This window comes from Malaya genurostris, chromosome 3, assembly GCF_030247185.1.
Source record: "Malaya genurostris strain Urasoe2022 chromosome 3, Malgen_1.1, whole genome shotgun sequence".
In the NCBI taxonomy this organism is placed as follows: Eukaryota; Metazoa; Arthropoda; class Insecta; order Diptera; family Culicidae; genus Malaya; species Malaya genurostris.
In genome coordinates this window covers 29,394,582-29,419,530 of record NC_080572.1, presented here as the reverse complement: position 1 = coordinate 29,419,530, position 24,949 = coordinate 29,394,582, and the positions used below count along the sequence as shown (strand labels likewise).

Sequence of the window (24,949 nt, the reverse complement as noted above, 5' to 3'; positions counted from 1 at the left end):
TATCGCAAAAAATCGAATCGATGATTCAACTTGATGATTCTCATACTAGGTTGCAATATTTCAAAACTTTCGTGTGGATCATTCACAGACATTTTCATAGACACAACTTATACAAAGGTTATATGCACATAGTTAGAATAAGCGGCAATGGTAAAATGATTCTATCGCAATTATCAACTGTTTGTATAGAATCGGATCGCGAAACGAGAATAAGCGACCGTTTGTTGCTTCAGAGAGGATCCCCACAGCAGCGTGCTAACCTTTGATTCTCAGAAATGTCATCGAGAGAAATTCGTTCTCTCACTGGTGTCGATTCTATGTTAAATGAGCCATGCCGGGTTTTTGTTGTTGCTATGATATCCGTCTCTCTTTGATGGCACTGATTCAATCGTGTGAATCGTGTGAAGAGCAAACGTCATTCAATGGATACAATCATATCTCAGCAATCGACGTCTTACTATCAAAATTGATGATTGTTTTTCCGAAGAATTTGTTGCAACGTCTGGAATTCCACAGGGGAGTCATCTTGGACCTTTGATTTTCTTACTGTACTTCAATGATGTAAATCTTTGTCTGGATGGACCACGAGTCTCTTTCGCTGATGACCTCAAGATCTATAACACCATCCGCAGCTCAGAAGATGCGGCATTCCTTCAACGGCAATTGGAAATCTTTGCGAATTGGTGCAAAACCAATCATATGATAGTGAATCCCGAAAAGTGCTCAATCATTACGTTCACAAGGAAAAAGTTACCGTTTAAATTCGAATATTATCTTGAAGGATTCATGATTAGTAGATCGACATGCGTCAAAGATCTTGGTGTCTTTCTCGATGAGCAGTTATCATTCAAACAGCACATTAACTACATTGTTGCGAAAGCTTCACGCTGTTTAGGATTCATATTTAGAATGGCTAAGCACTTCAATGATATTTATTGCCTGAAGACTCTATACTGTACACTCGTTCGTTCTACTTTGGAATATTGCTCAGTAGTCTGGAACCCTCTTTACCTCAATGGAGCTCATAGAATAGAATCTATACAACGTAGATTCGTACGTTTTGTTCTTCGACGATTACCTTGGAATAATCCACACCAACTGCCGAGCTATGAAAGTCGCGGATTGCTGATTGGTCTTGACACACTACAAGTACGACGAGAGCTGTCGCGTGCTTTGATGATAGCTGATATTTTGAGTGATAGGATTGACTGCCCCGCTTTGCTCCGTGAGGTTAATATTAATGTTCGTCCCCGTGCTCTCCGTAACAACGGCTTTCTTCGACTACCTCTACGTCGCACCAACTATGGAACAAACGGTGCCGTTATAGGCTTGCAAAGATCGTTCAATCGTGTATCATCTGGATTTGACTTCAACCTTTCACGGAAAACAATTCAAGCAAATTTTTTACTTAGTATTAGAAACTATCATTAGGACTACAATGTGTCTGTTGATTTTTACAATAATAAAAAAAAAAAAGAGTTGCCAGTGAGCGTTCTTTGACACGGTAAAAGCCATCCTTGCTCACAGGTTCCTATCTCATGGCTATCCGTGTGTCTATGATGACATTTGGTCAATAGAACGGCGTTGACTAGATGCTATCGCCTTCTGCGTTAGTAGCAAAATGAGAGGGTGCGAAATGGCCTATAAAATAAAGCCCATCCTGAAGTGCAATATTTATCATAGTATATTGAATTAATGGATGCAGTAGGAGTCAGAACTAAGTCTTAAAAGGATCAATTATTATATTGAAACTTCAAATGTCTTTATGAAATGATAAAGAAGTTTCATGTAAAAAAGGTCACGACAAGCAAGAATGTCTCGAACTGGGACATTAGATGGTCTACCTTGGGTACGCAAAGAATGTTCAAACGGCATGATTAATATCACGATAACCTTCGCCACAAGCACAATGATTAGTCTCGGAAAGTAAAGTTCGAAGAAGGTGTGCATCTAACGTGTAATGATTGGACATGAGTCTGGACATCACACGAATGAAGTCCCTACTCACATCTAGCCCCCTGAACCATGCCTTTGTCGATATTTTAGGAATAAAAACGCCAAAACGTGTACTCTTCCTCCGGAGGAAGTTCTTGTGTTGTTTCCAGTTTCTCAGACATCGAATTTGCGTAATATTTCCAATCAATATTTCGTGTGAGGTCATATGAAACATTGATTGTCTCCGATGGTCTTAATCCGCTGGCGATTGAAATTACGATAGGTAGATGATCGCCACCGTGGTGATCGGGGATTACCTTCCACTTGAAATCCAACCGTACCGATGTCGAGCAAAGGGATAAATCCAGCGCAGCGAATTCAAGCCTTTTTTGCCTTTCATTGTTACCTGACATGCAACTACTTCAATGCCTGGTATCGAGAGGAGTTTAATTTTATATAAGAAATAGCACTTTTTGATTCCCAAAAATACTCTTCCATAGGGGGTTTCTCGATCCAAACGAATAATATTACAATTGTGGAAGTTGAGAGATATTTCAGAAGTTAAACAAGTTTCGCACAATGCAAATGCATCGCAATTAATGATATATAATAGATGTTTGAAGGAATCAATTTTTGGGATGATACTTCTGCAATTCCATTGTAATACAGAGAGCAAATCCGTGACTTCATTGGATAAATTAGCCATCAAAGGATACGATCGCTGAAAAAAGGGGCCATTTCAAAAACGTCAACTGTTTCAAAAACGTCTCAGCTACGGGTACAAAGGTCATCAAAAGACCTTTCAAGGAATCAGAGATATTGAAAGTTTTAAAAATCCAGTCCACTATATCAGAATGCCTATGCCTCACAGAGCGTCTATAATGACATTTGGTCAATAGAACGGTGTCGACTGGGTGCTATCGCCATATGCGTTAGTAGCAGAATGAGAGGGTGCCAAATGGATTGTAGTTTGAAGCCCATCCTAAAGTGTTTTATCATAGTATATTGCAACATGTTGTTTGTTGCATTATTTGTTATATATTGATTATTATTATTATTATTATTATTATTATTATTATTATTATTATTATTATTATTATTATTATTATTATTATTATTATTATTATTATTATTAAAAAAGAAATATTATATTTCCTGCAGTACTGCGACGAAAAAAGAGCATAAGTGACACTGCGAAATCAACTGTTATAGATTGTATCATAGCATATTATTTTATATATTATCTTATTATATTATATTTTGTTATGTTATATTTTGTTGTATGGTATTATACTGCATTGCATTATATCATATTATATTGTATTTTATAATACTATAATATTTTATATTATATTATATTATATTATATTATATTATATTATATTGTATTATGCTTAAGTATATCGACAACGGAGAGGGGCAGGGAGTGCATCAGGGTATCTTACAAGTGAATGACTGGATGATGGAGTGGATTGTCAACCTGAGTCACGCGGGGGAAGCTTTTTCACTTCACTTCAACGTTCGATCACATATATATATATATATATATATATATATATATATATATATATATATATATATATATATATATATATATATATATATATATATATATATATATATATATATATATATATATATATATATATATATATATATATATATATATATATATATATATATATATATATATATATATATATATATATATATATATATATATATATATATATATATATATATATATATATATATATATATATATATATATATATATATATATATATATATATATATATATATATATATATATATATATATATATATATATATATATATATATATATATATATATATATATATATATATATATATATATATATATATATATATATATATATACACTGAAGTCTTTTTTATGCGAATTTGAATTTTGATGACTATTTGATGACCTTAGTTGATATGTGGTAGCAGCAGTGACCATTGTGATCCCGAACACAATATATTGAAGAAAAAATCAAGCCTCCATTTTCTTTGAAGTGCTTCGAGCGCGAGCAATTTTTGTTGGATTTGGTTCTTCTTGGAACACCCATACAATCGACTGCTGTTTAGTTTCGGGCTCATATGAGTAAATCCACGTTTTGTTACCTGTGTAGATGTTATACACCAAATTTAAAGTACCACGGTTGAATTTTTCCATCATTTCTTTGTTCTTTTTTGAGCGTTTATCAAATTATATGAGATCCTATTTCTTTTCACGTCTAAATGTTCATGCTACATAACATTTCACGGCATATGACGATCCTCCATCATCAGACTTTTCATACATTGATGTTTTCTGGCAATACAACTGATTTTGGACGACCTTCTTTAAACTCATCGTCAAACGGACTACGACCACGAATGAATTCCATTCCATTCAATTCCATTTTTTTGCAGGGGTAAAATTTTCAACTCACTTAAAACAAAACAAATAGCGCTCAAATGACAGAATGTTCTTCTGGGTAAAAATGTTTAACTTAATTATGGAAACGTCAAATCCACCGGACAGTGGCTTACCGAGGAAATTTGGCGCCCGGGACAAAAAAAGAGCCGCCCCCATCGTTGGTTAAGTGAGCAGAAAAACTGAACTCTATCTCCGAAAGCAAAAAAAAGTTCTCAAGGATTGGTTTGCCGCCCCCTAAAAACGTTGCGCTAAGCCACCCCCCCCCCCCCCCTCCCCTTGATACGCCACTGCCAACGGGCTACACTTAGTATTGCCAATGCTAAATACATAAATAACATTAAAAAAAACACATTAACACGTAGATCATATCCCCTGAATTATAACCTCTGGCAGCAGCACCTGTTCCAACAACTTCATTCGCATTGGATAAGAAAAGAACGATGCCACTTTCACGTGTCTTCCAGCCGCTTCTTACCGGATACATGTTTACTTTAAGTGCCCTCTTTTTCTCATCTACTTTTTTCTGTCGATTACTGAGGGTCTGTATTTTTCTTGAATGTCCCACTTTTATGTATCTCTACTCAGTGAATATGTGGAACTGGTTTTCGCGCAGACATCCCGATCGGATTCATTGACCTATTTGTCTGTCTGTTTTGTTAATCAGGGGCCAATAATTAGCCTTGGACTGATACTGTAAAGTTCAACAGGTATATTTTCGTGTCTCTAGTTTCATTCTAAAATAAATCATTTATACGATTTCCTACCACGCACATAACCTCGAGCGTCATTGGGTGTAAATCCGGCAACAGACGATGTGCAAAACGATTGTGGTGCCTCAAACGAGTTTCGTACCGAAAAAATTGAGGCCATCGAGTAAACATTATGCAAGCACTACTGCTTCTTGAATTGGACAAGTAAAAGCGTGATTGACTTAGCGCAACAAAGTGGTGCTATCTAAAGGTGATATTATGTGTATGTGACTTTTCATACCTTTAGATATGCGGTTTAGTAATAAATAACGAGTGATCTTGTTTTGCTGAACTGTATGTGAATCATGTATGGGTTCATAAAGCCCTTCTCACTGATAGTGACATTTTGCTACTCATTGAAACTGCAGGGAAAATAAACAACGTATTCTTCTCTTAGTTTTATCATGTTCAACCTTTAGTGCTCCCTTATCTACAAAACACTCCGTTGGTAGTGCGTTCTTCTTCTTCACTTCTGGGTAGCGTCACCTCCCTTGAGATGACACCGATTGATGGGACAGCAACTTAGGCTAAATTGCCAATCAATATTCGTTTATAGTCCAACGGATTTTTTTTCACTGGACTACAAGTGAAAACCTCGCTGCGTGACACGTGGCGTCACCAAAGTACGGATGAAAATTCTTTCTTTCTCACGAAATACTCAAATTTTCACCGCACTAACACGATACAACGTGTTCACACTGTTAAGGGTTTCATCGGAAGTCGTTGGTAGTGCCCACTACACGAGAGAGTCCAGACGGGCCATTCTGAAAGCTGAAAACTGCAACACAATTGAAGAATCCAACCAACTCTTTTGCGATCGCTGCGCTGCTCGAGTGGCGAGCTTTGAACTAAGCGAAGGTGATAATTTTCAGATTTTGTTCAAAGATTCGAAACAAAAACTGCCGGGTTTTCATTTTTTCCCTTATGAATCGAATACTAACATACAAAACCGTGTGAAAATTTGGTAAATAATCGATCAGTAATGTTTCAGTAACTTTCCGTAGTATGTTTGATTGAGATTTATGGAGAAACAAATTCGAAGAAGTGAGGTTGGGTATTGTTTCCATATCTGGGAAATTCTTTATTTTTATGGTTGGATTTTGATATTAATTGATAAATTATTATCAAAAGTTATTTTTCTCGTCCATTTACTCATGTTTTATTTTCTAAATCAAATCTGCATGTGAATTGATAATTTCAAGTTTCATCCAAGGTTTTCAAGTGTATATGACAAATTTAAATCATATGTTTGATGAAAACACGTGAATAATCGTTTTTTTTTTACCCATATTTGTTAACTTTTGCCATCTTCATTCGTTCAAACTCAAGTCAATTGAAAACTTCGTCCAAATTTTTTCTAAATGCCATGGGTCCAATGTCAAATATGATTGGATTCTTCAATAGATACACTCTGAAAATATAAAAAATATAAAGCTTAAGTCATTTATATCTGAACACACTGTTATATTTTACTGCGGCCAGATAATAAAAACTACCTATATCATATATAAATTGTAAGAATCCAACCAACTCTTCTGCGATCGCTGCGCTGCTCGAGTGGCGAGCTAAGCGACGGTGATAATTTTTCGTGAAGATTCGAAAAAAGCCGGGTTTTTTTCTTATGAATCGAATACTAGCATACAAAAACCTGTTTTAATCCACCTATTGGTGTAATGATGCCTTTCTCATATCAATCATACTATCATATATAATACTGTGGTATCTTTAAAATAATTTTCTTTGATTCTCAAAAGAATAACCAAAATCGGTTTGTTTCATCGTCTACTGATAAAAACTATCAATTGGAAAAGATTCGAGGTCGATTTAGAAATGTTTAAGGTTTTTACCCATGTTCAGCGATGGTATACAATTTTTAACCCACTTTACCCTATATTTCCGGATCCGGAAGTCGGATCCGTATGAAATTCAGGAATTACACATTGGGACCACAGGACCTTGCTATTGAACCTAAGTTTGTGAAAATCGGTCGCGCCATCTATGAGAAAAAGTTAGAACACATACTTTCTTCTTTTTGCACATTTTACCCCATAACTCCTGAACCGGAAGTCGGATCCAAATAATTCAGGTATTTTTTATGGGACCTCAAGACCCTTTCATTTGAATCTAAGTTTGTGAAAAATTGGTTTAGCCATCTCTGAGAAAAGTTAGTGCACTTATTTTCACAATTTTTTGCACATTTTATCCCATAATTCCGGAACCGGAAGTCGGATCAAAATAATATTCAGGAATTTTGTATGGGACCACAAGACCTTTCATTTGAATCTAAGTTTGTGAAAATCGGTTCAGCCATCTTCGAGAAAAGTTAGTGCAAAAAAAACGTTACATACACATTTACGCACATACACACTCACATACACACACAGACATCTTGCGTACTCGACGAACTGAGTCGAATGGTATATGACACTCGGCCCTCCGGGCCTCGGTTCAAAAGTCGGTTTTCACAGTGATTGCATAACCTTTCTATATGAGAAAGGCAAAACGTGTGAAAATTTGGTAAAAAATCGATCATCAATGATTCAGTAACTTTCCGTGGTGTGTTTGGTTAATATTTATGGATAAATCGTAAGATGAAATATCAAATTCGAAGAAGTGAGGTTAGGTACTGTTTTCATATCTGGGACATTCTTTGTTTTATGGTTGGATTTAGCGATTAATTGATAAATTATGATCAAAAGTTGCAATACTACTCTATTTACTCATGTTTTATCATCTAAATCAAATCTGTATGTGATTTGAAGATTTCAAATTCTATCAGAGATTTTCAAGTGTATAAGATAATTTTAAATAATATGTTTGATGACAAAACGTGAATAATTATTTTTTCGCCCATATTTGTAAGGTTTTGCCATCTGCATTCGTTAAAACTCAAGAAAATTAAAAATTCGTCCAAAACTTTCATAATCACATGGATGTCAGATATTTCGAGTTACTCGAATATTCAATAATAGAGTAGAATTAGTCAAAATAATTTTAATCAATTATCAGGATTATTAATCGATTACTCAAGTAATTAATCGATTATTATTGCATTTTCCGAATTTTTCGATTAGTTTAACAATCAAATATTAGTTTCAAACTATTCGATTCAATATTATTCGATTTTCTGGGTTATTATTCGACTACTCGATTAATTAATCAACATTCCGACATCCCTATACACAATCGATCATGAATTGACAAATATTGTGGTGAACGAGTGCAGCTCACAGCGAAAAACGTGTTATTTAAATCTTAGAACTCGTGGAATCGATCAGACAAGTTTATATTAAGGTCAAACTTACAAACCAGGGCCGACACAATGCACGTTTCTTTTCTCTTGTGAAAAATTTTAATTATGGGGTTATTACACATAACATCAACCGAATAGAAACTTTCTCATAGTAATTATCTGCATATGACAACAAACATCTTCGTACGTTGATGAAAGCAAGGTTCAATTCCGTTTAATTTAGCTTGTAATTTTCGGAGTTGTTCCGTCATATGTCATAATTTCTAAGACCCGTTTTTGTAACAATGAACTGAGCTAAGCCAGATAGGGATGTCTTCCTTCCTGATAAACGGTCATCATCACCGTCTTCTCGCCTTGTTTGACAGGCTACACGAGATCAAGTTTTGTCAGACTCGCTTTCAACCACGTGTTTCCCGACAAAAACTTTTCTCGCAACTCTGTTACTCTCGAAGCATGCAGTAATTATACATTCCTGTTTTCTTTGTTTCAGACAGAATTTTGCTTTTGGCACTACTTCACGGGTCCGTCAATCTACAAGGATAACTTGTGTTTCACTCCTCATGGTATCAGTCAACCGCACAGAATGAGTCGATATCACTTTCCGATCGTCCTGATGTTTTTATTAGAGCTGCTACAGCTTGCTCAGAGTAAGTAATCCTACTCGAATCTATACCATATCTAATCGTAATGATTGTTCCAGCTCACCCGTTCATCTTTAGCTCATCAAACCCAAACCAACAACGATCCCAGATCGAATGGCAGCAACCTGAAGATACATGGGATATACAGTCAGTACCTCGGAGTGTATTTCCGCTTCTCCAAAACCAACACAACGAACACCGTTTACCACCAACTAGCTACCAAGTTATCGACTCGGACAATCATGATGAAAAGCTTCTCAAGCGGCTGATGGAAATCAGAGAGAATGCTACCGCTCGAACGCTTTTCTATCATAACAAAGAAGAATCTCACCTACCACCACTACTTACAAAAACTATAAAATATTTTAAGCTACAGCAAGTTGCATTTGAACTGGAAACAAGTGTCATGTCTCAGGTTTCTTGCACAGCGTGCAAAGCCGGTGCTGGTTTGCTTCAACACTACATAAAATCTGGCAAGAGTAAAGAAGAAATCATCAAAACTATCTACCAGTACTGTGTAAATCTAAAAATTCAATCTCCTCGAGTTTGCGAAGGTGTTAGTCACCTCTTTGGAGGAGAAGTCATATACGTTCTGAAACGAGTTACCATCGGTCCGGATGAAATCTGTAGCTTCATCATTGGTGACGCTTGTGGAGATATCTATAACCCATACCATGAATGGGAAGTGGACTTCCCACCTGTAGCCAAACCTGAGGTCCGTGAGTTGGCCCTCCCGAAAGAAGCCTCACCCGTGTTTAAGGTACTCCATCTTTCCGATACGCACTACGATCCCTACTATGCAGAAGGATCCAACGCTGACTGCAATGAACCACTGTGCTGTCGACTAACTAATGGACGACCTACAACTCCCAATGGTGCTGCTGGTAAATGGGGAGACTATCGAAAATGTGATACTCCACAGCGAACCGTAGATCACATGCTGAACCACATTGCTGAGACCCACTCAGATATTGATTTCATTATCTGGACTGGAGACCTTCCCCCTCACGACGTTTGGAATCAAACGAAGGAAGAAAATCTAAAAGTTCTAAAAGAAACTGTGAAGCAGATGTCGGAGAAGTTTCCCGGTATACCAATCTTTCCGGCGCTTGGAAACCATGAGAGCGCCCCTGTCAATAGCTTTCCTCCGCCATATGTACAACAGGTCGATAGTTCTATCGCCTGGTTATACGATGAGTTAGACATACAATGGCGACGTTGGTTACCAGCCAGCGTATCGCATACTGTTCGACGTGGAGCATTCTATTCAGTTCTAGTCAGACCAGGCTATCGCATTATTTCCCTCAATATGAACTACTGCAATAATAAAAATTGGTGGCTACTACTGAACTCTACCGATCCTGCCACGGAGCTGCAATGGTTTATTTATGAACTGCAGAGTGCAGAGTTTGCAAACGAGAAAGTACACGTGATAGGGCATATTCCGCCGGGACATTCTGATTGTTTAAAAGTTTGGAGTAGGAATTACTATAAAATTGTTTCTCGATACGAGAGTACCATTGTTTCACAGTTCTATGGTCATACACATTTTGACGAGTTTGAAGTTTTCTATGACCCACATGATTTGAGTGAGTGTGCTATAATCACAGTTAAATTTGGTGTGCTGTAATCACTGTTAAATGATATTCATTTTTAGGTAGAGCTACCAGTATCGCATACATTGGTCCTTCTGTTACACCATACAATGATTTAAATCCGGGATACCGGATTTATTATATCGATGGCGACCATGAAGATACCACGAGAGTCTGTACAAATTCTCAATGGATAGTATCATCGTAATATAATTTGATTATTTTTTAGCTGGTAGTTGATCACGAATCATGGATAATGAATCTGAAAGAAGCCAACTTGTATGATTATCCGATCTGGTATAAATTGTATTCTACCCGGGCAGCTTATGCAATGCGAGGACTTCGGCCTACTGATTGGGATACCTTAATTCGAAATATGACTGATAGCAAGGAACTGTTTGACTTGTACTATAAGTGAGTTAAGCTTTCCCAATTTTTGTTTGAACCTAACCTGAGAAATACACTGTTTTGCTTTCAGACACTACTGGAAAAATTCTCCTGTTCGTCCAGAGTGCGATTACGAATGTCGAAAACGGATATTATGCGATGCCAAAAGCGGCCGAAGCCACGACAGGAAATACTTCTGCGAAGACGTCGAGGCCAAAATCGACGAGAATAACAAAGGCTGGAAGGAGTGGATATTCAGTTCCATCACTTCTTCGTACGTAAACTACAAAAAAATATTCTAACTTAAGCACGCATCTGGTTATTACTAACGCAAAGCATTTTTTCCGTATAACCTATCAAACGAAAAATCAATGAACCCAATACAACTCACGACACCGCAGCTTACAACTGGTGACAGTTGGAGTTTTCGTCTAACCGCATTCCATGTATATAGTACGATATAAATCAATGCTTTTTCATAACGAATGAATTTTTAGTATAAGGTCACAACAAAACAAAATTTACGGTGATGGTTTGATATTTCCAGCACAGGGGAAAATCCTCTTGAAGGTGGTGACGGTCATACAGCAGAAGCTGATTCTGAACAGCTACAGAACATAGTAGCGATCGCTCAGTTGAATAATCGCAACGAACCAAGCGTGCAGCTGGTTAAAGGCTAAAGAGCTTCTCAGCTTTTTTAAATTTCATGACGATTGTGCTACCTTTTTATTGTAAATAATGATACTATCCTATGTGAATAAAGTTAAATGTGAATCAAGCCGAAATTCTGTCAGTCACAAGCTTACATCATTTCAAGATTTTGGAACAAAAAAGGGGCGTGGTGAATATTTGAAAACTAATCACCTAACAATTGGACTGTGTAATGATTCCATCGATTCCACAGGCTATCATATGCACTATCCGGCTTGACACGGATTTTTTGGCGCAAACGATGACACGACGCAACGACCTGTTGAACAGCACCTGATCAGATCCGAACAGATCACATCACCAACAGAAGGCCAGCATTACCTCCTAATTGATATTAGAATCTTGTCTTCATCAACAATGCATCACAGAAACTGTAGTGCCTGAGATAACTGATCTATTCCGAAATATAAAATTTTCAAGTGACAAACAAAACACAAATATGCCATTGATTAGAAGTGTTCATTCATACTCAATAACAAATCCGTGAGATGTTATTAGAACACCTTACATGAATTGTGATAGACGAGAGTAAAAAACTACTTGATTAGCATGAAGAGAGAAAGCTGAAATAGTTGTGAATGATATAAACCGTAGAACGAAACCGTAACACAATGTTTTATCAGTTACAGAAAAGTCAACTAGAAGCAATGAACGAATAAAAAATGTATATAAATCCGTTGAATTTTACCAAAATAAATAAATTATTGCTACACTGTAATATGTACTTTCACACGACGTAATGTGTGTAGAAAGGATTCTGTGTTTGTTTACTAGGTGAAAATTCCAAATTCTGATCAATCTAGATTTAAAAAATTACTTTATTTTGATTGTTATGTCGTAATGAGCTCAGTTCAGCATTTTGTCAACCAAACGAAAAACGGTTTAGACGTGACAGGTAAATGAAAGAAACTGCCAAAAAATCAGAACATTCAACAATCTGTCTCACAGCTCTGTCAAATAAACTACTCAACGATGTAATAACAGTTCGGCTGAAAAGTTCGTATCGTTTAATAGAAACACACATTTTTTTGCCAAAATTCGTTTTTATTATTCAACATAATTGCCATCAGAGGCGATACAGCGATTATAGCGATCTTCCAACTTTTCGATACCATTTTTGTAGTACGATTTGTCCTTTGCCTCAAAATAGGCCTCAGTTTCAGCGATTATCTCTTCATTGCTTCTAAATTTTTTACCAGCGAGCATTCTCTTGAGGTCTGAAAACAGGAAAAAGTCGCTGGGGGCCAAATCTGAAGAATACGGTGGATGAGGGAGCAATTCGAAGCCCAATTCGTTCAATTTCAGCATGGTTTTCATCGACTTGTGACACGGTGCATTGTCTTTATGAAACAAAACTTTTTTCTTCTTCAATTGAGGCCGTTTTTTTTTTAATTTCGTCCTTCAAACGCTCTAATAACGCTATATAATAGTCACTGTTGATGGTTTTTCCCTTTTCAAAGTAGTCGATGAAAATTATACCATGCGAATCCCAAAATACAGACGCCATAACCTTACCGGCCGATTGTTGAGTCTTTCCACGCTTTGGGCTCGGTTCATCGCGTGCAGTCCACTCAGCTGACTGTCGATTGGACTCCGGAGTGAAGTGATGGAGCCATGTTTCGTCCATTGTTATATATCGACGAAAAAATCGGTTTTATTTCGATATAACAGCTCCAAACACTGCTCAGAATCATCATTTCGTTGTTGTTTTTGATCGATTGTGAGCTCACGCGGCACCCATTTTGCACAAAGCTTCAACTTCACTTTACGGTCATTGAAAATCAGTTTGTGGATTTTTTTCACGTTTTCATCGGTAACTGCCTCTTTTGGACGTCCACTGCGTTCATCGTCTTCGGTGCTCATATGACCAGTACGAAATTTTGCAAACCACTTACGAATTGTGGCTTCGCCCGGTGCAGAGTCTGGATAACACTCATCAAGCCATTTTTTGGTATCGGTCGCACTTTTTTTCATCAAAAAGTAGTGTTTCATCAACACACGAAATTCCTTTTTTTCGATGACACATGCAACACTCATTTGTCGAAACTGTTGGAGACAGGCGCGGCAACTATTGGGGGGCAAAGCACCTTTTGTCCAAACACCCCCCCCCCCCCATTATTTTGGTAATTGAAAAAATATTACAAAATTTGCTAGAGATATCTTATGATATAACACTTTTTTTGTTATCCCCATAGTTCGTCTCTATAATCATTCATATTTCTTAACTAAGTTACTAAAATTTTTAAACTAATTTACAACAATGTGAAATGTGCTATACTCTACCACTTTCGAATATTGATTATTACTGGAATAGTGGGGAAAAGGTTTGTGATTTTTTACTTGGTTGCTTTTTGTTTGCTCTAACCACTCCGTTTTCTTTATTAAAGTGCTTTATATATTGCAAAGCTCAATAATTGTAGTAATAATTTATTTCATGAAAATTGCCACCCCGGGTTGGAGATATACTGGTTAATGCATATCGGTTCAAGTTGAACTACTGGTGCACAAATCGAAAAGTTTGACCTAACCTGAGAAATTAGAAACGTCTTTGGTATATTTGAACCTAACTAACTACTGAAGAGTTTTAGGTTTTATTGCTTCACAAAATATCTATTATCTTTTTGTTATATTCATCAAGGCTTCAACAAATCCAAATATTCATCGTGAACAAGTAAATATATTTTCTAAATTGAAATAATATTTGACCATCCATGTGCCATTGCCCTAACTTGTAATATTTGTATTGTTTATACAAATAAGAATATTTTTATTGTAACTCGAAATAATGAATGAAATCAAAATTATAGAATGCTAGTACTCAAGGAAGAGTCAGGATTTGAAGATATACAACAGTAAGGTGAGACGTGACAAGGTTTAATTTGAGCAAGCAGAAGTCGTTTAGTAACTTAACATTCACCGTCTGGTAGAGGAGTCAAGCTTAAGCGTCTCATCACCGTACTCAACAATTTTTAACTGATTTTCGATATCATCATACATACTGCTTGGAATTGCATTGATATTGATATTATATAAATATAGAAAGATATCAATTAATAACGAACCATGTCCAATTTTCTTTGTTCCCCTAACCATTGTCATGGTTTCCGCTAACAGATACGACAGATTCGTATACACAAGTTCACGACAGATTCGTATACACAAAATCACTCACACAAATCAAGATTCAGTATCGAATCGACTTGCACTCTGTGCGGTTCGATATTACCGTATTATTATTAAAAGTCCAGGAACTAACAAGGAACATCACAATTCATGTGCAATTTTTTTTATTATTAAACTTAATCACCTTTAAATGCAATGCAATCGTTCTAGTTTGTTCTAACTTTTAGATACCTTACTTATTGGATGAATTGTCCATGGTCTCAAAATAGGATTCAGTTGCAACGATGACTCTCTCATTCGAGCCAATGATTTTTCTCGGGAGTATCTTTTTCATATCAGAAAAGGACAAGTAGTTGCTGCAGATTCGGTTATTGAGAATATAGTGGGTGAGGAAACAGATCGGTGCCCAATTCGTTCAATTTGGCCATTGTTTTCATTGACTTGTGACACGGTGAATTGTCTTGGTTAAAGATATTTTTTTCTTTTTCATATGAGGCTGTTTGTTCGATTTTGCTCTTCAAATGCATCAGTAATTCATTATTATAATTACTTTTGATGGTACTTTCCTTTTTAAAATAGTCGATGTTAGTTATACTAGAGCATCGAAGAACTGACGCCATGATTGTCCCAGCTACCTGTTTCGTTTTCGGATGACTTTTTCCGGCTGAATGCGGATATGACCCCGCCGAAAAATGTTGGATCCATGTTTCGTTCATTGTTTCATGCCAACGCAAGAAATCTTTTCTATTGCTACTAAACAGTGCCGAATAGCTCTCTGGATCGTTGATGCGTTGTTGCTTTTGTTCTATTGTGAGCGAACATGGCACCATTTGGAAAAGACCTTTTTGATGCCCAGATTTTCGCGTAAGATCGAAAAAGCATATTCTGTTGATGTGCTAACCATTTTGCGTTCATTGCGATTATCAAAACTTGCCTAATTTTTTTCCGGATGACAGAAATCTGTGTTTTCAATGGATCCGAGTGTGAGTAACACTTCTCAACTCATTGCTGAGTTCTGGACTTTCCGTTATTTCCATGTTTTCGTAAATTGAAAAATAACGTAACTAACGTAAAATTAACTTATACACCCAAACCTCCATTTACGTAATAATCGGGACTACGTAAATCGAATTATGACGTAAAAAAAGTTTACGTTATTTGGAATTTTCGACGTAAAAAAAGTTTACGTTATTTGGAATTTTCGACGTAAAAAAAGTTTACGTTATTTGGAATTTTCGACGTAAAAAAAGTTTACGTTATTTGGAATTTTCAACGTAAAAAAAGTTTTCCTTATGTATATGTATTATTAGATATGTATAATATATTGGATAGTTATGGAACAAAAATTACGAGTATTTACAGGAAAAGGATGTTCTAAGCAGCATAAATTTCCAAGATGGCGACTTCCGGTTTATTGATGTTCCTTGAAAACTCTTACAATATGGAGATTTTCGGAACGGATTTGATGAATAGGTGTCGGAAAATGCTGTTTAAGGTGGTTCTGAATTCCAATATGGCGACTTCCGGTTTATTGGTATTCCTTGAAAATCCTTACAATATGGGTATTTTCGGAACGGGTTCGATGAATAGGTGTCGGAAAATGATGTTTGAGGTGGTTCTGAATTCCAAGATGGCGACTTCCGGTTCATTGATATTCCTTGAAAACCCTTACAATATGGGTATTTTCGGTACGGGTTTGATGAATAGGTGTCGGAAAATGATGTTTGAGGTGGTTTTGAATTCCAAGATGACGACTTCCGGTTCATTGATGTTCCTTGAAAACTTTTACAATATGGGGATTTTCGGAACGGATTTGATGAATAGGTGTCGGAAAATGCTGTTTAAGATGGTTCTGAATTCCAAGATGGCGACTTCCGGTTTATTGGTATTCCTTGAAAATCCTTACAATATGGGTATTTTCGGAACGGGTTTGATGAGTATATGTCGTAAAACGATGTTTGAGGTGGTTCTGAATTCCAAGATGGCGACTTCCGGTTCATTGATAGTCCTTGAAAACCCTTACAATATGGGTATTTTCGGAACGGGTATTATGAGTAGATGTCAGAAAATGATGTTTAAAGTCATTTCAAAATCCATGATGGTGTTTCTCGAAACCCGTAGAAAATCGAATGTTTTCGGAACAAGTTTCAATAACAGTTCTTATTAAACGTTGTTTGAGTAATTATGACGTACTGTCGAGTCTTTTATAATATTGTTACTTTTGGAATGGATTTTACGAGTCAATATTAGGAACAAAGTTGTTTAAACTAAACTTCAGGAATTTTATTCCAAATTCAATATAATATTGTTTTCGTTTTCGTTGACTGATTTCAATACCTGAACTGTTATTTTTTTTTTTGCACATTTAACTCATAACTCCGGAACCAGTAGTCAGATCCAAACAAAATTCAGGAATTTGTATCAGACCTGAAGAGTTTTTTTTTAACTGATCCAAGTGTGTTAAAATCGGTTTATTCAACTCCGGAAAAAGTTCCGGAGATAAGGTGTACTTATTTTCACATTTTGTATGAGACCTCAAGACCTTTCATTTGAATCTTAGAGTGTGAAAATCGGTGCAGCCATCTCCTATAAAATTCAGTGTAATAAAACGTTACATGCACATGCGCACATACACACAGACATTTTGCGTACTCGACGAACTCAGTCGAATGGCATATGACACTCGGCCCTCCGGGCCTCGGTTAGAAAGTCGGTTTGCATAACCTTTTTATACGAGAAAGGCAAAACACATTTAACAAAACTGTTCTCAATTCTAAAGTTTTTTATTTTTTAGCTGCATATTTTACTCAACCGGAAGGTTTTTTCAAATGTTTCAATATTCTTTACGGATTTAATAGTACACAAAAAGTGTACTTTTCAATATTTTTTTCTAAATTTTGACTCGAATTCCTGTTATAAAGGCGGTGAGGCATAAAACAATCTCACAAGTACATTTCCTACACTTAAACAATAAAGCTCCGGTTTAGACTGACCGATTTAAGAAAACGTACATCATATGGTTTAGCACTGTCAACCATATTCAACATCTATTTCGATTTTGATCACTGTTGAGTCGTGTACATTCCATTATTTTTGCATTTCTCTATAGAAAGAATATAGATTTGAATGAAAATAAAAATTTGTTTAAAGCTCGGTGACACTTATCGTTATATATCATTCAACTCAGCTCGATGAATGATGAACTAAGACATTTTAGTTCTATTTTTAAATAACCACAGTTTTCCATCCAAAAGCGTTCGGTATATGTTTGAAACGTTGACGACCATATTAGAGAGTAAACACAATAATCAAATTGATTTTGGCAAAAACTCATTGAGGATGATTTTCGGATCCACCTTCCTGTACAAATTTTGGCTATATGAAAGGTTTACTATCACCTCTTTTCGGGTGTAACACCTATTACCAGTCACCATGTATTACATATATAGATAGTGGAAGGTATCAATGGAGGACTATGACTTAAGCAATGAAAACCTTAGTTATTCAATAAATTGAGAATTAAATTAAGGGGTTTCAAGAATTAAATTAAATAACATTTGCAAAATATAGCCAATATAATTTTACATTACATTGGACAGATTACAATAAATTTTTTATTCATCAAGTGTGAAAGTACTGGAGTACAGAGTGAAACACTTGGACTCACAGTATATCACGTGATTTTTAGAGGCACAATATAGTTTGTTTTAAGCGACTCTTCCCATTTCGAAAATATTAATACAATATAGGATACGATCCGAAATCCACTAATATTCAAACATTATTTTCTACGTAATATGCACTAAACCAACTCCAAAAATACCCATATTGTAAGGGGTTTCAAGAAATATCAATAAACCGGAAGTCGCCATCTAAGGGGTTTTAAGAAATATCAATGAACCGGAAGTCGCCATATTGGTATCCAGAACCACCTCAAACATCGTTTTCCGACATCTACTCATCAAACCCGTTCCGAAAATACCCATAGTGTAAGGGTTTTCATGGAATATCAATGAACCGGAAGTCGCCATCTTGGAATTCAGAACCACCTCAAACATCGTTTTCCGACATCTACTGATCAAACCCGTTCCGAAAATACCCATATTGAAAGGGTTTTTGAGGAATATCAATAAACCGGAAGTCGCCATCTTGGTATCCAAAACCACCTCAAACATCGTTTTCCGACATCTACTCATCAAACCCGTTTCGAAAATACCTATATTGTACTGATTTCCATGGAATATAAATGAGCCGGAAACGATTTTCATTGTATGTAAAAACCTCTTTTTACGAAGTATTTTCAACGTAAAAAAAGATTACGTTATTTAGGATTTATGTCGTAAAAAGAGTTACGTAAAAAGAGGTAACGTAAAAAAAGTTTACGTAAACGGAGGTTTGGGTGTATATCGGTAGGCTTAGTATTTGTGTTGCTACTGAAGGTTGCTACTTCCGTAAAATAAGGTTTGTTTGACATCACAAATATCATCTTTGGGTCAGTCCCGGGACTCTTTGAACAATGTGTTATGTGATTTGTTTCGGGCGCCGCTCGATACGCACGAAACATATTTTGATCGAAAATCAGCTGTTTGTTCGTATTCAAGGAAATTCTCGATAGTTTTGATCATGGGTTGGCGGTTCAATGCATAGGGCGCTGGTCTTACAAGCCAGTTGTCGTATGCTCGAGTCCCGACCTGGAAGGATTCTCATGGCGTTTTGCATTGAAAAACACAGGTGGCCAGAGTTGCCAGTTCATTTTTCATAAATCTGTCTCTGATTCAAAAATTTATCTGGATTTGTCTGGATACTATATACAAGAAAATTTTGACCGGCTTTTCAGCGAGCAAAAAAAAAACGATTAGCTGCTTAAAAACTATTTATTTTTTGTTTATATATATGTTTATGTATATCAATTTTATTCAAAACAGGCTATTGGTTGAACACATGGAAGAGGAAGGAAGCGTCCTTAAAAAGAAATAGAAATTAACCTGAAATTAATGGTCTTAATGAAATGATAAGGAAGTATCATGTATGGAAGGTCACGACAAGCAAGATTGTCGCGAACTGGGGCATTGAATAGTAGGTTGTATGGGAAAATATGAAAAGGTTTATTTTCTCGTTCCCCCAAACTTTTCGTGGCGTCTTTCTTGGCGAAAGGCGCAATGTGTCACTATCAACTAGCAACTTTGCACAATGAAGATCGGAAAAAGTGTCTGAGAGCCGATCTGTCAGAACTTAAATTCTCTTGATATTACCACTCACCACCCTCTCAACATATTGCACGAAATATTCGTTCAATATTCTGGAACGGTTTGTTGTTGTTTTTCTCTTGCAAAAATAGTGTGAAAATTAAGTGTTACCTTTACATAGAAAGAAAATTTGTTGTTATGCTACGTGAAGTAGAAGTATTGTGCAGGTATGTATTGTTAGTTTAAACAAATAAGTGGAAAAAACTTCAGAAATTCTGCAGTAAAACTAGTCCAACGGTGCTTCTCATGTTAAAACCCACTTAGAAAAAAACGTTCAACGGTGGTCCTTCATTGGTCCAATACGTTGGATCATTGGTCCAATGAAAGTCCAATCGATCGTTCAACGGGAGGCCAACACGGGACCTTCGTTTGCCGATTTTGAAACAGACCGTTGAACCGAATGCCATTTTTTTCGTTCAACAAACGCGGCAGATAGAGGTCCATTGTTGAGCCATTTTTAACATGAGGAGTTGGAGCCCCGTTGGACTAGTTTTACTGAAGAATTTCTGAAGTTTTTTCCACTTATTTGTTTAAACTAACACTACATACCTGCACAATACTTCTACTTCTCGTAGAATAACAACAAATTTTCTTTCTATGTAAAGGTAACACTTAGTTTTCACACTATTTTTGTAAGAGAAAAAACAACAACAAACCGTTCCAGCAAATTTAACGAATGTTTCGTGCAATATGTCGTTCAACAAGCGCTCAAAAATCAACAAAATTGAACGGCCTGCTGAGAGGGAAATGGCTCAACAATGGACCTCTGTCTGCCGGGTTTATTGAACGAAAAAATGGCATTCGGTTCAACGGTCTGTTTCAAAATCGGCAAACGAAGGTCTCGTGTTGGTCTCCCGTTGAACGATTGATTGGACTTTCATTGGAACGCGAATATGCTTTTTCGATCTTACGCGAATGGGCATCAAAAAGGTCTTTTCCAAATGGTGCCATGTTCGCTCACAATAGAACAAAAGCAACAACGCATCAACGATCCAGAGAGCTGTTCGGCACTGTTTAGTAGCAATAGAAAAGATTTCTTGCGTTGGCATGAAACAATGAACGAAACATGGATCCAACATTTTTCGGCGGGGTCATATCCGCATTCAGCCGGAGAAAGTCATCCGAAAATGAAACAGGTAGCTGGGACAATCATGGCGTCAGTTCTTCGATGCTCTAGTATAACTAACATCGACTATTTTAAAAAGGAAAGTACCATCAAAAGTAATTATAATAATGAATTACTGATGCATTTGAAGAGCAAAATCGAACAAACAGCCTCATATGAAAAAGAAAAAAATATCTTTAACCAAGACAATTCACCGTGTCACAAGTCAATGAAAACAATGGCCAAATTGAACGAATTGGGCACCGATCTGTTTCCTCACCCACTATATTCTCAATAACCGAATCTGCAGCAACTACTTGTCCTTTTCTGATATGAAAAAGATACTCCCGAGAAAAATCATTGGCTCGAATGAGAGAGTCATCGTTGCAACTGAATCCTATTTTGAGACCATGGACAATTCATCCAATAAGTAAGGTATCTAAAAGTTAGAAAAAACTAGAACGATTGCATTGCATTTAAAGCATTGAAGACTTTTCTGAACCTAAGTTTTATCACTAACACTATCTTTTCGTAGGATCTTTCTGCTATGCAAGTTTGGTGGTTGTCGTTTGCAGGAAAGTATGAAAAAACTAAAAATTTCATTTGGCAGCCTTTCGATGTAAGGTTTTGCTTAGACTAAATAGATGTTTTATCAGCCATTTCTTTGACATACTGATTATCTCAAAACAGTAACTTTGTGGATATTTCAAGAAGCATAATGCATCATTGTTGTGAGATAAAATGTCTTTTGTTGTGTGTCATGCCACTGATTTGTTGTGAGACATATTTTACGGCTGGTGGGGCATTATGTCTGAGGCGAGCGAAAAAAAACTAAGAATGTGGCCGCTTTGGAAAATGTGTTTATATCAATCAATTCTCATCTTTTCTATTGGAGTCATTGAAAATTATGTTTCTCATCCGTATTGCAATGAAATACATACATTCTCGAGGAAAGTATATCAATACACTTGGAAATATCTCAATATTTTGTTAAGGGGGGCATATTATAACACTTTACCCTACTCAAATTTCCACGAAAAGGAGGATCATCGTCCCCTTTTGCGTCATCACTGCCTTTAACCTCACTCATTGAAGATTCACCCACCCCACTACTCGAATGCACTATAACCTACAGAATCTGGGATCTAACATGAGGTCTTTTAGTGATTACTTACCCTAGAGAAATGAAAAAACTGTGGAACATTTAAACTTCACTAATCGACTCAACGTAGTCGAGGCTAAATTTTACCACTTGCTGTAACAACGATTAGATCGGAAGTGGCCGGATTATTGTCACATTGAGTAACGAGAAGCTGTCAGACCGTTATGAAGTAAAAGAAACGTGGAAACTTCGTTGGATTGTACGAACAGATCGATTCCGTTAGTTTACTTGTGAGTTTTTAATCAACTGAATGGCACATACCCACATTATCAGATCCGAATCGATTCCGAATCAATTCCGAATCGGCGAGAAATTTTCATTCGGAATTCCATGTGGAAATCATGTGGAATTCCGAATCAATTCCAACTCCAGTGCAACAACCGATTCCGAATGAATTTCGCCTACAACCGGATGATTCGGAAATCTGTCGGAATTGAGTGAGAAGATGCGGACTGAATTGTCAATGTGTCTTCTTCTTTCGCAATTTTGCACGTTTTCGTGCTGATTTTCAGTTTATTTTTAAATGAAAACATTACATAACTGAATATACACATTTAAATCTTCATGTTTTTCGGATATACAGAACTAGTAAATAACCAGTTCTTTTTAGAATTCCAACATAAACTGTTGAAATTCGCTGGAAATTAATAATATGCATCATCCATTCCTCTAGCTGGAGTGTAGTGAAATGGCTTAAGTTGCCTAAATTTTAAACTAACACATTCATAAAATGAGCGAATATTCAATGACATTTATATATCATGTCAAGTGTCAGATTTCAAATAAAAGTTAAAATTTACCGCGAAATGGTTCACCACCTTAGCCAAAAACGACACAACAAAAACGTACTCAATTCACACTAGAAAAACCTGTTTTAATCCACCTAGTGGTGTAATGATGCCTTTCTCATATCAATCATACTATCATACCTATATAATACTGTGGTATTCTTCAAAATTATTTTTCTTCGATTCTTAAAAGAATAACCGAAATCGGTTTGTTTGACCGTCTACTGATAAAAACCATCAAATTGGAAAAGATTTGAGGTCGATTTAGAAATTTTTTTAAGGTTTTTCCCCATTTTCAGTGATGGTGTACAATTTTTAACACACTTTACCCTATATTTCCGAATCCGGAAGTCGGATCCGCATGAAATTCAGGAATAACGCATCGGACCACAGGACCTTTCATTTGAACCTAAGTTTGTGAAAATCGGTCGCGCCATCTATGAGAAAAGTTAAAACACATATTTTCTTTTTTTTGCACATTTTACCCCATAACTCTCGAACCGGAAGTCGGATCCAAATAATATTCAGGAATTTTGTATGGAACCTCAAGACCTTTCACTTGAATCTAAATTTGTGAAAATCGATTCAGCCATCTCTGAGAAAAGTTAGTGCACTTATTTTCACAATTTTTTGCACATTTTACCCCATAATTCCGGAACCGGAAGTCGGATCCAAATAATATTCAGGAATTTTGTATGGGACCACAAGACCTTTCATTTGAATCTAAGTTTGTGAAAATCGGTTCAGCCATCTCCGAGAAAAGTTAGTGCAAAAAAACGTTACATACACACATACGCACATACACACACACATACACACACACATACACACACACAGACATTTTGCGTACTCGACGAACTGAGTCGAATGGTATATGACACTCGGCCCTCCGGGCCTCAGTTCAAAAGTCGGTTTTCACAGTGATTGCATAACCTTTCTATATGAGAAAGGCAAAAACAGAGTAACATTTTGTCAAACTGTTACAACTGTTTTTGTCGTGAATACGACTTGCTTTACTATGGGGTGCCTTTTTAAAATTAGCCATAAGGAAGAATGGGCATAACTTAATCGGGAATATCTCGACTTGTATTAATGGCAGCAACATAATTTTTTCACTATTTCATCAAAAATATGATCAGGAATTTAGGATAAAATTTTGAACAGTGTGAGATAACCACAAACAACTCAAAAATTAGGTTTTCTCAAAATTTGAAAACAACACGGAAAACTCTTTACTTTCGTTTGAGTTTTTCGCGCATAGACGACAATTTTGAAGTAGTCAAGCACATATCTTCAACTGACTGCGTATAAAAGTAGAACCGTGGTCGATAATCGATCATTTCTTCTTGTGCGTTGGATGAAAGCGGACGTCGTGGGAATGATATAATCAACCAGCAACTTCGGAGAGTGCACCTTCTGCGTGGTTAAAAACCTCATACGCTCAGGTCATGCTTTCATTTGGACTTCAGTCGTCAGGTGGAGCATTTGGCAATTAAAGCCGACCTTTTGCGTGGTATAAGCCTCAAACGCTTAGTTCGTGCTATCATTTGGACTTCAATCGTCGCGAGCAGCAGTCGTCAATGCTTTCATTTCGACTTCGGTCGTCATGTGGAGCAGTCGCTAGTAATAAGAGCAGACCTTTAGCGTTGTACAAAACCTCAAACGCTCAATTCGCAGAGCCAGTTTCCCTTCGAAGAAGATCGATTACATCATCCTGTTGGTGGTCGTTTGCATTAGAGCAAAATACAAAGGAAAATGGACAATAATGTGGAACATTATGCTAAATCAACCCTTCTAATGGCTCTAAA

General features: G+C 36.4%; 1 protein-coding gene across 8 annotated transcripts in view; it reads left to right on the top strand.

Annotated features, from left to right (window-relative positions):
* LOC131435504 (sphingomyelin phosphodiesterase) overlaps window positions 1–12,470 on the top strand; it is a 51,906-nt gene extending 39,436 nt beyond the window's left edge. For 3 of the 8 annotated variants that reach the window (XM_058603478.1, XM_058603476.1, XM_058603479.1), the window contains 6 exons: window positions 8,874–9,030; window positions 9,084–10,613; window positions 10,682–10,791; window positions 10,849–11,033; window positions 11,098–11,280; window positions 11,554–12,470. In XM_058603478.1, the coding sequence (XP_058459461.1) occupies window positions 8,967–9,030; window positions 9,084–10,613; window positions 10,682–10,791; window positions 10,849–11,033; window positions 11,098–11,280; window positions 11,554–11,686 (2,205 nt within the window). In that variant the 5' untranslated portion in view covers window positions 8,874–8,966 and the 3' untranslated portion in view covers window positions 11,687–12,470. Of the gene's footprint in view, window positions 1–8,873; window positions 9,031–9,083; window positions 10,614–10,681; window positions 10,792–10,848; window positions 11,034–11,097; window positions 11,281–11,407 lie in introns of all 8 variants that reach the window. The other 5 variants (XR_009230506.1, XM_058603482.1, XM_058603477.1 and 2 more) reach the window with 5 other exon arrangements.
* The last annotated feature ends 12,479 nt before the right edge of the window (window positions 12,471–24,949 follow it).